The 12,251-nt window shown below is 29.5% G+C and overlaps 1 protein-coding gene across 1 annotated transcript; it reads left to right on the top strand.

Annotated features, from left to right (window-relative positions):
• The first annotated feature begins 3,626 nt into the window (after positions 1 to 3,626).
• LOC131847040 (cuticle protein 8-like) lies at positions 3,627 to 5,440 on the top strand. The gene is made up of 4 exons (XM_059196481.1): positions 3,627 to 3,638; positions 3,862 to 4,122; positions 4,561 to 4,727; positions 5,392 to 5,440. Exons 1-4 carry the CDS (start codon positions 3,627 to 3,629, stop codon positions 5,438 to 5,440), a joined length of 489 nt encoding a protein of 162 aa, XP_059052464.1.
• The last annotated feature ends 6,811 nt before the right edge of the window (positions 5,441 to 12,251 follow it).

Raw genomic sequence — 12,251 nt, 5'->3', positions numbered from 1 at the left:
AACTACTAGACCACCGAGGCCATAATAATATAATAGATAATATTATATTATATATTGATATGGAAATACTAACTCATAAAATACTAGTTATTTCACGAGAATTCGTCTGCGATTTGCAAGTGTACTCAAATACTTGCCTGCATTACATTTTATGGATAAAATTGTTAATTTTTATAAACACTATCACTGGGCAACAAATTTGACTTTTACACCTGTTAAGCAAGTCCATCCACCGTTGCATGAAATATGCAAGTACGTACTTACATACTTCGAACGTTTTACAATACTTTGCATTTTAAAAGTACTATTTCATAAAATATAATTAGGTACATACTTTTGTTCAACAAACACAAATTCTTGACATCATTTTAAAATAATATTATAAAATTGCAATAAGTATCCAGATAATTATAAAATTAGAATTTATTTTAAAAGTCAAGATACTAATGTGAAGTATATTAAAACTTGTGTTTAATTTCTAATGTTATGTATATATTTCCGTAATTATTGTCTGTAGCAAATAACTTGGATATTCAATTACTAATATTATGAATGTAAAAATTATATCTTTGTAATACGCTTTAATGGCTGGATTAATTACAGTAAAATTTGGTGCACGTATAGGTCATTTGCTAAATTATTATTTATGAAATAAAATACTTTCTAAACAATTCAAGTAAGCAAGGTTTTGGCTAATGTTTTTAAAGTCACTGACATCTTTTCAATTCTTTATTATATTCTAACTACTGTATAAATTTGCAAGGATATAAAAGTCAAGAAAAAAATCTCTGCTTCCATTAGAATTACCTTTTTAGCCTTTGAAATTCATGTTTGTATATGCTGTAAATTGTTATAAATTCCTAACCTAACCGAACCGTTTTAATTCTGGAGTTACAATCAATTCACTTTATGTGAATGTAATGAAAAACAAAATTAGTCTTCTAATAAAAAAAACATGCTGCAAATAAAATTTGTGACTTTTAGGAAACTACTTTAACTCGCTGGTTCTATTCTCGCACGATACACACCTTGTATTGATGAGTATGATTGGTCTATATATTATTTGTATTATTAATGTACCTAGTTATAAAATAAATATATCTATTTCTATGAGCTATCTAACACATAGTACAAGCTCTGCTTAGTTTGAAGCTACATAACGCTGTGTGAATTGTACTGGGTTTTGCCTATTATTAAAATTTATCTAGCCACAAAATAGACATGACAAATTAATGATAATGCGTTATCACGCTATTACTTGTCTAAACTTATAATGTTCTTGAAATATTATATCATGTATATTTAGAGGTAGATTGGTTATATAATTATAATGGTTCAATTATTGATTTTCGATACGCTAATACAATTACTCTATCAGTGTCTAGTCGTGTGTAACAAAAATATTATAATTCACTTTAGTCTCTTGCCATTGATAAATGCCCTTCACGTTTCTAGAATATTCTATCAATATATATTATAGCAATATAATAAAATAACAAAATATCTTTATCGATTGTAGATAGATAGAATATTGTCTTTTTAGAATCACAGGATGTCTATGAAGAACAATAGTCCATAATGCAAATAAAATTAAAATTTGTATAAAATCATGTACTTATCCACCCTATTGAAATCAATAGTAAAATTACTTATTATATTATGAGATAAATCAAATTAATTGCTTTTATAAGACTGTTTACTTTTTAAATATAACTTTTAGAACTTTCAAGTTCCAATTTGGTTTATTTTTATCTTGGGTTTCATTGGCTCTCTGATTTCTTATAATTCAATGGATTAAATTGTACCAGGTAAGTGCTGTTATTGTTTTTTTATGGTAGAATCATATAATATATTGCGACATTGTTATACTGGATAATAATAACGTCAATCATACCGGAGCAACCAAGATGTGATACTAGAATATGGTACAAGGTACGAGGAGTCTTCAAGTCAGCACATAAATTTTATAGCATGAACTCAGTCTATATATTTAAAATTATCAAAAATCAATTCTGTGTCTAACATCAATCGAATACACATTATCCAATTGTAGTTTATTTTATATTTAATTTAATTATTACATATATAGCCTTTTTTGAGTCTCCTGTGACTTCAATAACTTGTTACAAAATTTTGTACATGTTGTTTATTTTTATTATCATAATTATTAGAATAAAAGTAGAGTCGTCCTACGTTGATTAAATTTTCCACGGACTAACCATGAAAAGTAATTTCTATCTGAATATAAAGATATTGATTATATGAATTACTCAACGTCAATCATGTTTAAATATAACAATTAATTTAGAAAATTACAGTTAACAAACTAAAATACAACTTGACGTGCATTCATGTAACCGTTCTAAATATGGCAGCCGGCACGCTAAGGCCATAATATACATATTTGAATAACTAGGTCTACCTAGATATAATTAATAGGTAAAATAAAACCAGTACGCGACAAGGAACAGCACTTTCGCTACTGGACCCTTCTGTAGATAAATGTTGGCAATGTGCAATAAATTGCAAATGCTCTCATAACCAACGGCCGGCCTACTAATCTATATCACTGTTATTTCTATTGCAGTGGGATAATACACCACAAGTTGGATAACATTGTTTAACTTCCTTGAAAAAATATTACTCTTAATAATACTAATATAGTCGAATAGAATGTGTAGTACATTTTCTTTTTTTGAAATCTTCATCTGAAAATATAATTTTTAGCATAACGAAATGATGAAACATTAATGTCTGGTCATTACGTTAAAATTTCTCTTCTCAGTAAAGCTTGGTTATTCTAACAAACTATTCCTTAGTTTCGCAGACCTTTCGAAGGGTAAACTAAAACTATGTCTGATTTCCTTCTTAGTATATAATTTACTAATTACCGAATTGAACATGTAATAATTCTATTCTAATCAATGGTGCCAAAATGGAAATATTTTTGTACTCTAGTAATAAGCTTTCGAGAGTATAAAAATATTATTATATGAATGAAATATTAATACAAGTCATAATAACAATATTAAATATCGTATGTGCATAGGTTACTTTTTTGTGCATTTATTGTATTTTAATCCGTAATAAATTATAATCCAATGATTTTTGAAAACGATCAAATTCAAATAGGTACTTAAGTGTCCATATATTCCAGATTAATAATAATCTTTTAGAATCTAACACTATAGTATAATAATATTTCTAAACTCATCATCAAAGTACAACTTATGTTAGATGTAATGGAGATATTTTGTATATCATATGCTATGCATCGTCTTGAAGTTTTAAATATTACCAATTATAACAACTCACACCCAATTGGTATCAGACAAAATAATAATTACAGTTATCATCTCGTCTTGAATTCTCAGATTAAACAATTGCAAAAATCTGTAACAATATTAGCCTCTCACTTAATGTCCATTTTATCTACACATTGTAGCCATATCGAGTGTTGCGACACCCGATAAAGTGAGCAGATTGGCAATGCGGCAATTACTGTGATCCGATCGGATATCGTCGGGAATAGACCCCCTCCATGCCACTTATGTTTTGTTTGTTATATAAAAAGAGTGCACTATCACAGCAATACCAGTCGTCAAGGCATTTGTCTCTAAAGCAAAATGTTCTCCAAAGTAAGCAGTGCATTCCAAAACATTAAAAAAATTACGCAACTGAGATAATTTTGCTTCTGTAGCAAACTAAACCATGTTACGGACACAATGGAGCTTGCAGCTTTATAATTTATATAATTACATACATTGTATTTGCATACACCTGAATTTTAACATTGAAACAAATAATTTAATGTTATGTAATTATTACTCAAATAAGTAACGTTCCTGATATCGTTTTCAGATCGTCCTTACCTGTGCCTTAGTGGCTGTTTGCCACGCCGGTCTCTTGCACCATGCCCCGGCAGTGTCATCTCAGAACATTGTTCGTCATGACCAACCCATCCATCATGAGGCTCCCATCCACTACGCTGAAGTCCACGCTGCACCTATTGTTCACGCCGCTCCTGCCATCCAAGCCGCTGAAATTCACTCTGCTCCAATCCATGCTGCACCTATCCACGTTGCTGCAGTTCATCAAGAGGATCACTATGTAGATGAATACGTATGTATTTCAAGTATATTGTGATCTTTATAACATCACAGTAGTTATGGCGCTGAATTCAATCTCAGTCAAAACAAGTTAGAAAAATAAGAAAATGTACCTGTTTATAAGAAACTCTAAACAATAGTAGGCATATAAATTTGTACTACTTACTTTATACACAGATAAATTGCTAATTTGAGTCTCAACTTAAATTAGCAATTTATCGTTGTAAGTTATGTCTTCTAAGTTGCTCAAATAACTCTAATAAAACAAAAACATATTTTTACTTTAATTTAAAATCTATAAAACTACTGTCTTCTACATTTTATCCAGTTTTTAGATCATCTGCAATAATATTACAGTATCCGAAATATGTATTTCCATAGTTTACTATCAGCGTAACTATATTATATACACATTTGAAGTCAATTGACTTACCACTTTCCACATTTCTAGGCTCATCCTAAATATGGATACTCATACTCCGTGGAGGACCCTCACACCGGAGACCACAAATCTCAGCATGAGACCCGTGACGGTGATGTCGTGAAAGGCGAATACTCTCTGCTCCAGCCTGACGGCTCTTTCCGCAAGGTTACCTACACTGCTGATCACCACAATGGGTAAGAAAATAGAAATCTATATTATATCATAAGATCAGAGAAAACTGTAAAAAAGTCTACCTCAATTTCATCAATTTAGCAATGAGCATACTTTGTAAGCTAATTTTCAATTAGTATGGTTTAATTAGGCAGTGAAATTGCAGGATAATAGACATGAATAGAAAGAAACGTATGATTTGTATAAAGGGTGCCACATAATGCAATGGTTACCTCTTACCATCAGGCGCATCCTCACCTTGTTTACATTTAAATTACATAAAAAGAAAAGAATAGTTCAAAAATTGGTTCACACGATATTTATACAAGATTGGTCACTGAAACTACATTGTAATTAGTAACATATATTTTAACTTTATATTGCGCAAAGGCAGCATACCTAAACATTTTTCTCTCTGGATAACAATTTCTTTAACCCCATTACTTTGAAAATTCTATCTAAACCCTCCAACACAATTACAAATAATTATCTCTCGTAATGTCGTTATGGTAAATTCGTAGTAAATAACGAAATGAACAATATTTCACTACTAACAATTTCAAGCAAACAAGAGTAAAGTAAATTAGACAACTCGTGACTTTTTTAGATATACCATAATATTCAAAACTCTTGTTTTATATATTTGTATGTAGTTTTAACACCTTGTTTTATATATTTTGCCAACAGATTCAACGCAATTGTGCACAACACTCCGCCAGTCATCCACCACCATTAAAAGAACACGTTTATACAATCTGTGATATTAGATATATAAATTAGTTTTTATGTGTTTGTGTGAAATGTTCTCAGTTTCTAAATTTTCTTTTATAATGTAGTAATTATTATTGTTAAACACCATCAGTCATTATTGTTACCGCGAAGGATATATAACAGTTGTTTAATTTTACATTATATGCTTGTAATGAAAACGTGTGACATACTATGTGTATTTGTAAATAAAATAAATAAATGAAATGTACTATAGTATTATTTCTACAAACTCGTACTCATCTAGAACATTTTGCATGTTAAATCTCACGTGCAATTACAGTATAAACGAAACGAAAAATCGCATTGTAGCCCTCCCGCGTGCTAATTACCTTCATGATTGTAAACCTACTGACCGTGGGAATTTAAATATCCCAAAACCAGTTGGGTAATTTCTGGAACGTTCTAAATGAAAATACAAGTGAAAGTGGTATTTGTCTCTTAAAAGACACACATAGGACTTTAAAGAAATCTTATTTTTCAAATTCTACGTTTTAGGAGCCAAGATTGTTACAGTGATATTGCGACGTATCTGCATTAAGACCACCGCAGTGTCTTGTTTAACTAACTCAATACGAATGTAACAACTGAGGTTTATATTACATACCCACATATACTTATTATGAATCTACTTTACAGCCATAAATAGAGAAAAAATTAAACGCATGAATGTTTTAGGTAATATAGGAGTACCGAGTATTCTTTTTAATAAAAACTTGATTGTGTAACCTAGAAATGGTAAATATTCTAGTTTTAAGGTATATAAATAATAAATAAATAACATAGATAATAAAAAAGTAACGTATACTAAAGCAATGTATACTTAAATAGATAATTGCCTTAAGAATTATCATATTTTAGTGACAGTGTTTTTGTCCTTCAACTCAAATATATAATTGACAGTCCATTAGATATTTTTTTATTGACGTGTAAGGTATGTGCCCTAAATAAATGCATTGTCTTTTTTATCACAATTGCATTCCACGTACGACATACAATACTATCCAAGGTTAGTGTAATTTCATCATAATAGTATTATTTTAATGTTATTATGGCAGCTCTTTATATGTTGCTTAATGCTCTAACAATATATTAAGCACCTAATTAATCTTATTCAACATCAGCCTATATTCATTACTCTGTAACATTTGCTCACTGTGTATTTCAACATAGTTTGCCAATTCAGCAACACCAGATAACTGTATCATTTCATCTTACATTACTAATAAGAGTGCGTACTAATGCCGAATTTTTAAATATCATTGGAATGGTACTTCCGCCTTGGCTGTTAGAATACATTTGCGAGACATCAGTGAAATTAGGTCACTTTCCTTATTTTGGTGATTTGATCTGTCCAGGAACCTTGATAAAAATATATCGTGGTGGGATGGTTACAATGGATCTCATAAAAAACAATCCCTTTTATCATAATCATCAATCATAATACTTCTTATCCTTACATGTAAAAGAGGAAGGTTATTCATATGTATTAATAGTTTGTAAATACAATGTTAGTTGTCTTGACATGCTATACTCTTGACTTATATTCGATTCAAACTCAAATATAATTATAGAACAGTAAATTAATAGTACTGAAATAAAAATAAACTATGTAAATATTGTATCTGCATAATCTAATTGATTCGATATTGATTTGATCCCGTTGTTAGTTCTTTATTTGAAGTTATACAGTACCAACCCTTTGCGATGACCAGAAATGACAGAGATTTTTAAGTTAACACGCATGAAATAAGTAGCGAAGCAATAAATACAAAGCATCGCCAGCTTCAGTTTAAATATGGCGACGATTGAATTGTTACGAAAGAAGAACCCTTTTCGGTGTGTAATAAGTGGCCCATCCATTTCGCAAAAGAAGTTTTATTGATGATTTCTTCGAACATAATAAGCGGTGGTCTTTATCATATTCATCGCTATAATTTATGAGGTTGAGTACACCATGCAGAAAAGAAGGAAATAAATAACCTTTACGACAGACTTTAAAGATTCTATCTTTGATTTTTGATTCTTTTGATTTTCCTGTTTTAGTTACTGTTTCATTTTTTATTTTTTAATGTTTATTTATTATTCACAATCGACCCATCAGTTATGTGTAATCGTTTGTTTTTCGCAGCTTTAATATCAACTTTTAGGGAATTGTAATGAATGAAATTTTTGCGAATAAAATTCAAACAGGAATGATGATAATTGTAATAAGGAATATAATATATATTAATATAATATTTAAACATGGTAGTTTCTACATGTCTTATACACGTGCATCGATAAGACCTAAGGAAATCCGTCTCAATTTCGTAACCCAGTGTCGCCGCTCTACACAAGTCCGATATATCGTACCGAACACTGCCGGACGGCTTTGATGCATACCGATTGTCGGCAGGTTTGTGTGCAAGAAATGTTCATTTATATTACATAAACGTAAATTTGCCTTTATCTGTTACAATATAAACATTTTAAAGTCCATAACAACAGATATGGCGATTACTTTTTTTTAAATAACTATTAAATTTTATGTGTTAAAATAAATGTTTTAAAGAAAATACTAAATATGTGGATATAATAAAGGTAAAGCGAATATACATACATACATGATGATGTATGTCAAGAAAAGACATTTGAATTTGTAAAACGAGTAAATAATGGAATAATATACCTATTTACTTTCATGAAATATCTGTAACTTTATGTAAATTAATTTTCCCGAACTCTCAAACAATAAATAATTAAAATCAAAGTACTAATTTATTGGAAATACGCAGATTCTTATCGAATAATTTCGTACAATATGCCTACAGAGGGTGAAAGGAGACAGTTTGTAATGTGGATTGATGATCTTATTGCAACGTACCATCTCAGGTGGACCTCTAAGCGGTTTCTCCTGGTAACTATAAATTCTTGGTGAATTTGTCACGATGAGCTTATTACCTAACCTCATCCTCATCTTATCATCCTCCACTGGTGGTGGCCAGCGTTAACCGTTAGCGCACATGAGTGCAGCACTCCATTATCATCCATAATAAAAAATGTGCCTATAAAACAGTTTTAACAGTAATATAGAATATTTAAACTAATTTTGTAATATCACCTTATTTATACATAACAAAAATTTAGTATTTACTATAACTATGCTATAACTAAACCACGATAAATATTTGAATGAAATATGTATAACATAAATAGAGCAGCTCTCTACCCTGCTAAGAAAAATGATTAAAATAGTAAGTAAATATTGTATTATATTATAAGTAAGTAAATAAAATATTCACTTAAATCTAGTAAATATTTTTGAACCTATTCCACAAATCCATTCCACTTGCCTATAGAAAGTTACATGTGATATGATTCATTTTAATTTGAAATGCTATAAAATATCTGTTATGTCACACCTATCTATTATTTTTAGTACTGTAACAATGACATTGATGTAAACATTGAGTATGTCTGTCTATACGTGACTAGTAACAAGTGCGTGCTTCCAACGTTTATAAAACGATATTGATACAAATCCGTTACGCCTTAAACAAAGGTCAATATTTAAAAGCTTTATTACATTACCAATTAAACATATATTTTATGTTTTTTTTAAAATGTCTTATTATAAAAGTAATTATTTATTGGACTGGATATAATTTAAATTATAAATATATTGTCATACTCGTAGTATCATGAACTCACTGTATGCGTCATTTTATTTTTGTGATGTTACAAAAACAAATTTAGTATTCTTTTGGGTTATTTATTATGCAAAAACGTTTTCCTAAACGAGTAATAACAGATTTCAATAATACATAGAGAAAATACATCTTTTATCTTAATTCACGTGATAAAACTTGATATACATATAATTTCATCCATTTAATATAAGGACGGAGGAAAGAAGTATGTTTGTATGTAGCTCTCTGCTACCTGCGTCTTGGGTCTGCTTGTTAATTAAAAGATCGTCTATGTCGCTTCCCTTAATATAATCTATCTTCATGTCAAATTTCATCAAGATCCGTTCAGCCGTTTAGTGATAAAATAACGTACAACTACGGTTTCATATATTATAATATTAGTATTTATAAAGTATTGTAGGAGTATGAAAATAAAATTATGTTTTTCATTTTCATTACCAAAATCATTATTTATGTTGATGATATACGAGTAAAAATGTCGATTCATATTCATGATGAAATTTCATCCACACAGGGCCAACAATGGTATGTGTTAATGAATTTGAGCAAAACTGGTTGTATATTCATTAAGTACAGTCGACAATAACAACATACGAACACGGTATATCAATAATAATATATGCACTATTGCAGATTCTCTAAAACACTCTTAATAAAGTCTACCTTGTCTAATCTAAGTCTTGGTGGCCGTTTACATTTGGTAGCCTGAATACTAGGTGAAGTGTTCCTAATCTATACCTAGAGACCTATCTCAGATCGGTGTTGTAATGATACTATTTTCTTAATTATTATTTTATAGAAGAGGTAAAAACCCGTTTCTTTTAAAACGGTAACATATTAAATTAGACTTTACTGTAACAAAATTGCGTATTTATTGGATTGTATATTATTGGATATTAGTAAAAATCTTTTTTTTTTTAAATAACATTTAAAAGTATAGTTAACCTTTCGTTTTGATTTTTGCATCATCCCAAATATTTTATGGTCACCCTATATATTTATTGTAATATATAATTCGTGACGTGTCGAAAATTTACGACTTCACTTAAAAGAAGATGGTAAAAAATTGTTGTCGCTGGAAGGTTTCTTTATAATTGGCAGATTAAGCAATAATGAGCGACCTTCACAGAAAGCTGCGCGGGATATACGCTGGTACAATCGCGTTCATGTTGTCTGTAGATCGAGAGAAATATGCGAAGTTGTTACCAACTGCACGTAGTTTATATTGCGAACACACCAAGAAATTTATATTCATAAATACTAATATTACAATAATTAATATTTCACTGTTATTAAATTGTGTATATTTATTCGATAGCTCTTACAGCGTTGTTAGAAAGAATCAAGTGTTAAAGACCTCTGTACTTAGACACAAGTCTAGTTTAATTATTTTCATAATTCGACGGTTCTATATTCGCTCTCAATTCGTTGCGCAGATAGTCATTTTACTTATATTTACTAATAATAAAAATAAACTTATTATTGATCTAGATCGCCATCTAGTCCCAAAGTAAGCACAGCTTGTGTTCTGGATACTAGATAACTGATAGAAATACCTATTTGCATTTTTTTGTAAATGCAAATATATTATACATAAAAAACACCACGACCTATACTAACAAGCATACTCATGAATATAAATGTGTGTATCACGCGAGGACTCGAACCCGCGACCATCGGAAGTAAATCTAAACCGTAAGAGCACCGAGGCCGTCAAATTTATATCTTAAATTTAAAGTATAAACAATGAAAATACTCTCGGTGTGCCACTAGCCCGCCGTTGTGCAATAGTTTACTGGAGCAACCCAGAGCGCTACTTTCTTGCCGTCCCGCTACGCTTCAGACTCGTCCATACGCTATTTTGTTTACCTGTTTCTGTATAGTGTTATTACTGATATTATACTACATTTTATCACAGTTGAATGATTTTCCTATAGACAATATAATCTTAATACATATTATCATTTATTGCTAAATAATATTCAGTCAACTTTATGTCAATGAAATAAACAATCAGTATGTTGACTTGTTGAAGCTGATTAAATATTATTTGGTAATAAAATAAATATGTATTTCTTATTTAACAAGTTTTTGTATATACTATAATTAGAAGTAATTATAAGTTCTATTATATGGCCTATTTAATATTAATATTTAATCTAAATATTAAGTTCCGGTTATCAATTCCAGAATTAAAGAATAAAAATAAAATATAGATATATTTTTAATAGCTTGTAGTCAAATTTTTTTTTTTTGCTATAGTGCTGAATTGAACTTTTATTTTAGGTTTTGGCTTTTACTAAAACACATGTGATCTTAAAAATAAAATGACATGAATTTAATTAGGTTTTTATGTCATTGTATTTTTAATGTATAAATTATATTAATTAATTGGTTTATGACCTGACTGTAGCTAAAAAATTTGATTCAAGTTAATAATAGCTACGTGCCCAAAATGCAAATATATCTATTGACAATAACGACTCACTTGTAAATTTCAATATATTAACCATAATTTTTTCTACTATTGATCAAAATCCAAGTTAAGAATAACCTTATAAAAGATAAATTTGACCTTTGTGAAAGAAAAATATATCGAGCATGATATAGGAAGACATCTTAGCTCATTTATTTATTAATGACACTTAACTCAGCGATTCCACTGTTATGGGTAATAAATTATTTAATATTTCAAATTACTTCATAAATGTAATACATAAGTCAGTTAATAGATAGTCATAGATTTAGTATTTCAACATTTATCGTGAGACTAGACTGAACGGAAATTTGCCGACGCAATCAATTCATTCATATTGTAGTTTATTAAATAATACACCAGTATACATAGAAGTTGATCGTTTGAAATAAAATTATTTTTTCTCTTTTCAAAAATATTCCTGAAATTATCATGGATCTATTTTTCGTCGACCACACTATTAGCATGATCAGATAGTGCGCGTATCAAGAATAATTCTATAGCACAAATAATAAATTGATTTAAATCAGTGCGCCATACAAGGTGTCAAAAAGTAAATCTTCTGAAGAGAGCTTTAATAACCTTGGGCGAAAATGTAAAATTATGAATGC

The sequence above is a fragment of the Achroia grisella genome, unplaced genomic scaffold, assembly GCF_030625045.1.
Source record: "Achroia grisella isolate CSIRO2021 unplaced genomic scaffold, CSIRO_AGI_Agris_v1 utg515, whole genome shotgun sequence".
NCBI classification, from domain to species: domain Eukaryota; kingdom Metazoa; phylum Arthropoda; class Insecta; order Lepidoptera; family Pyralidae; genus Achroia; species Achroia grisella.
Note: the sequence above shows the minus strand (reverse complement) of the source record. Positions and strands in the feature narration are given on the sequence as shown.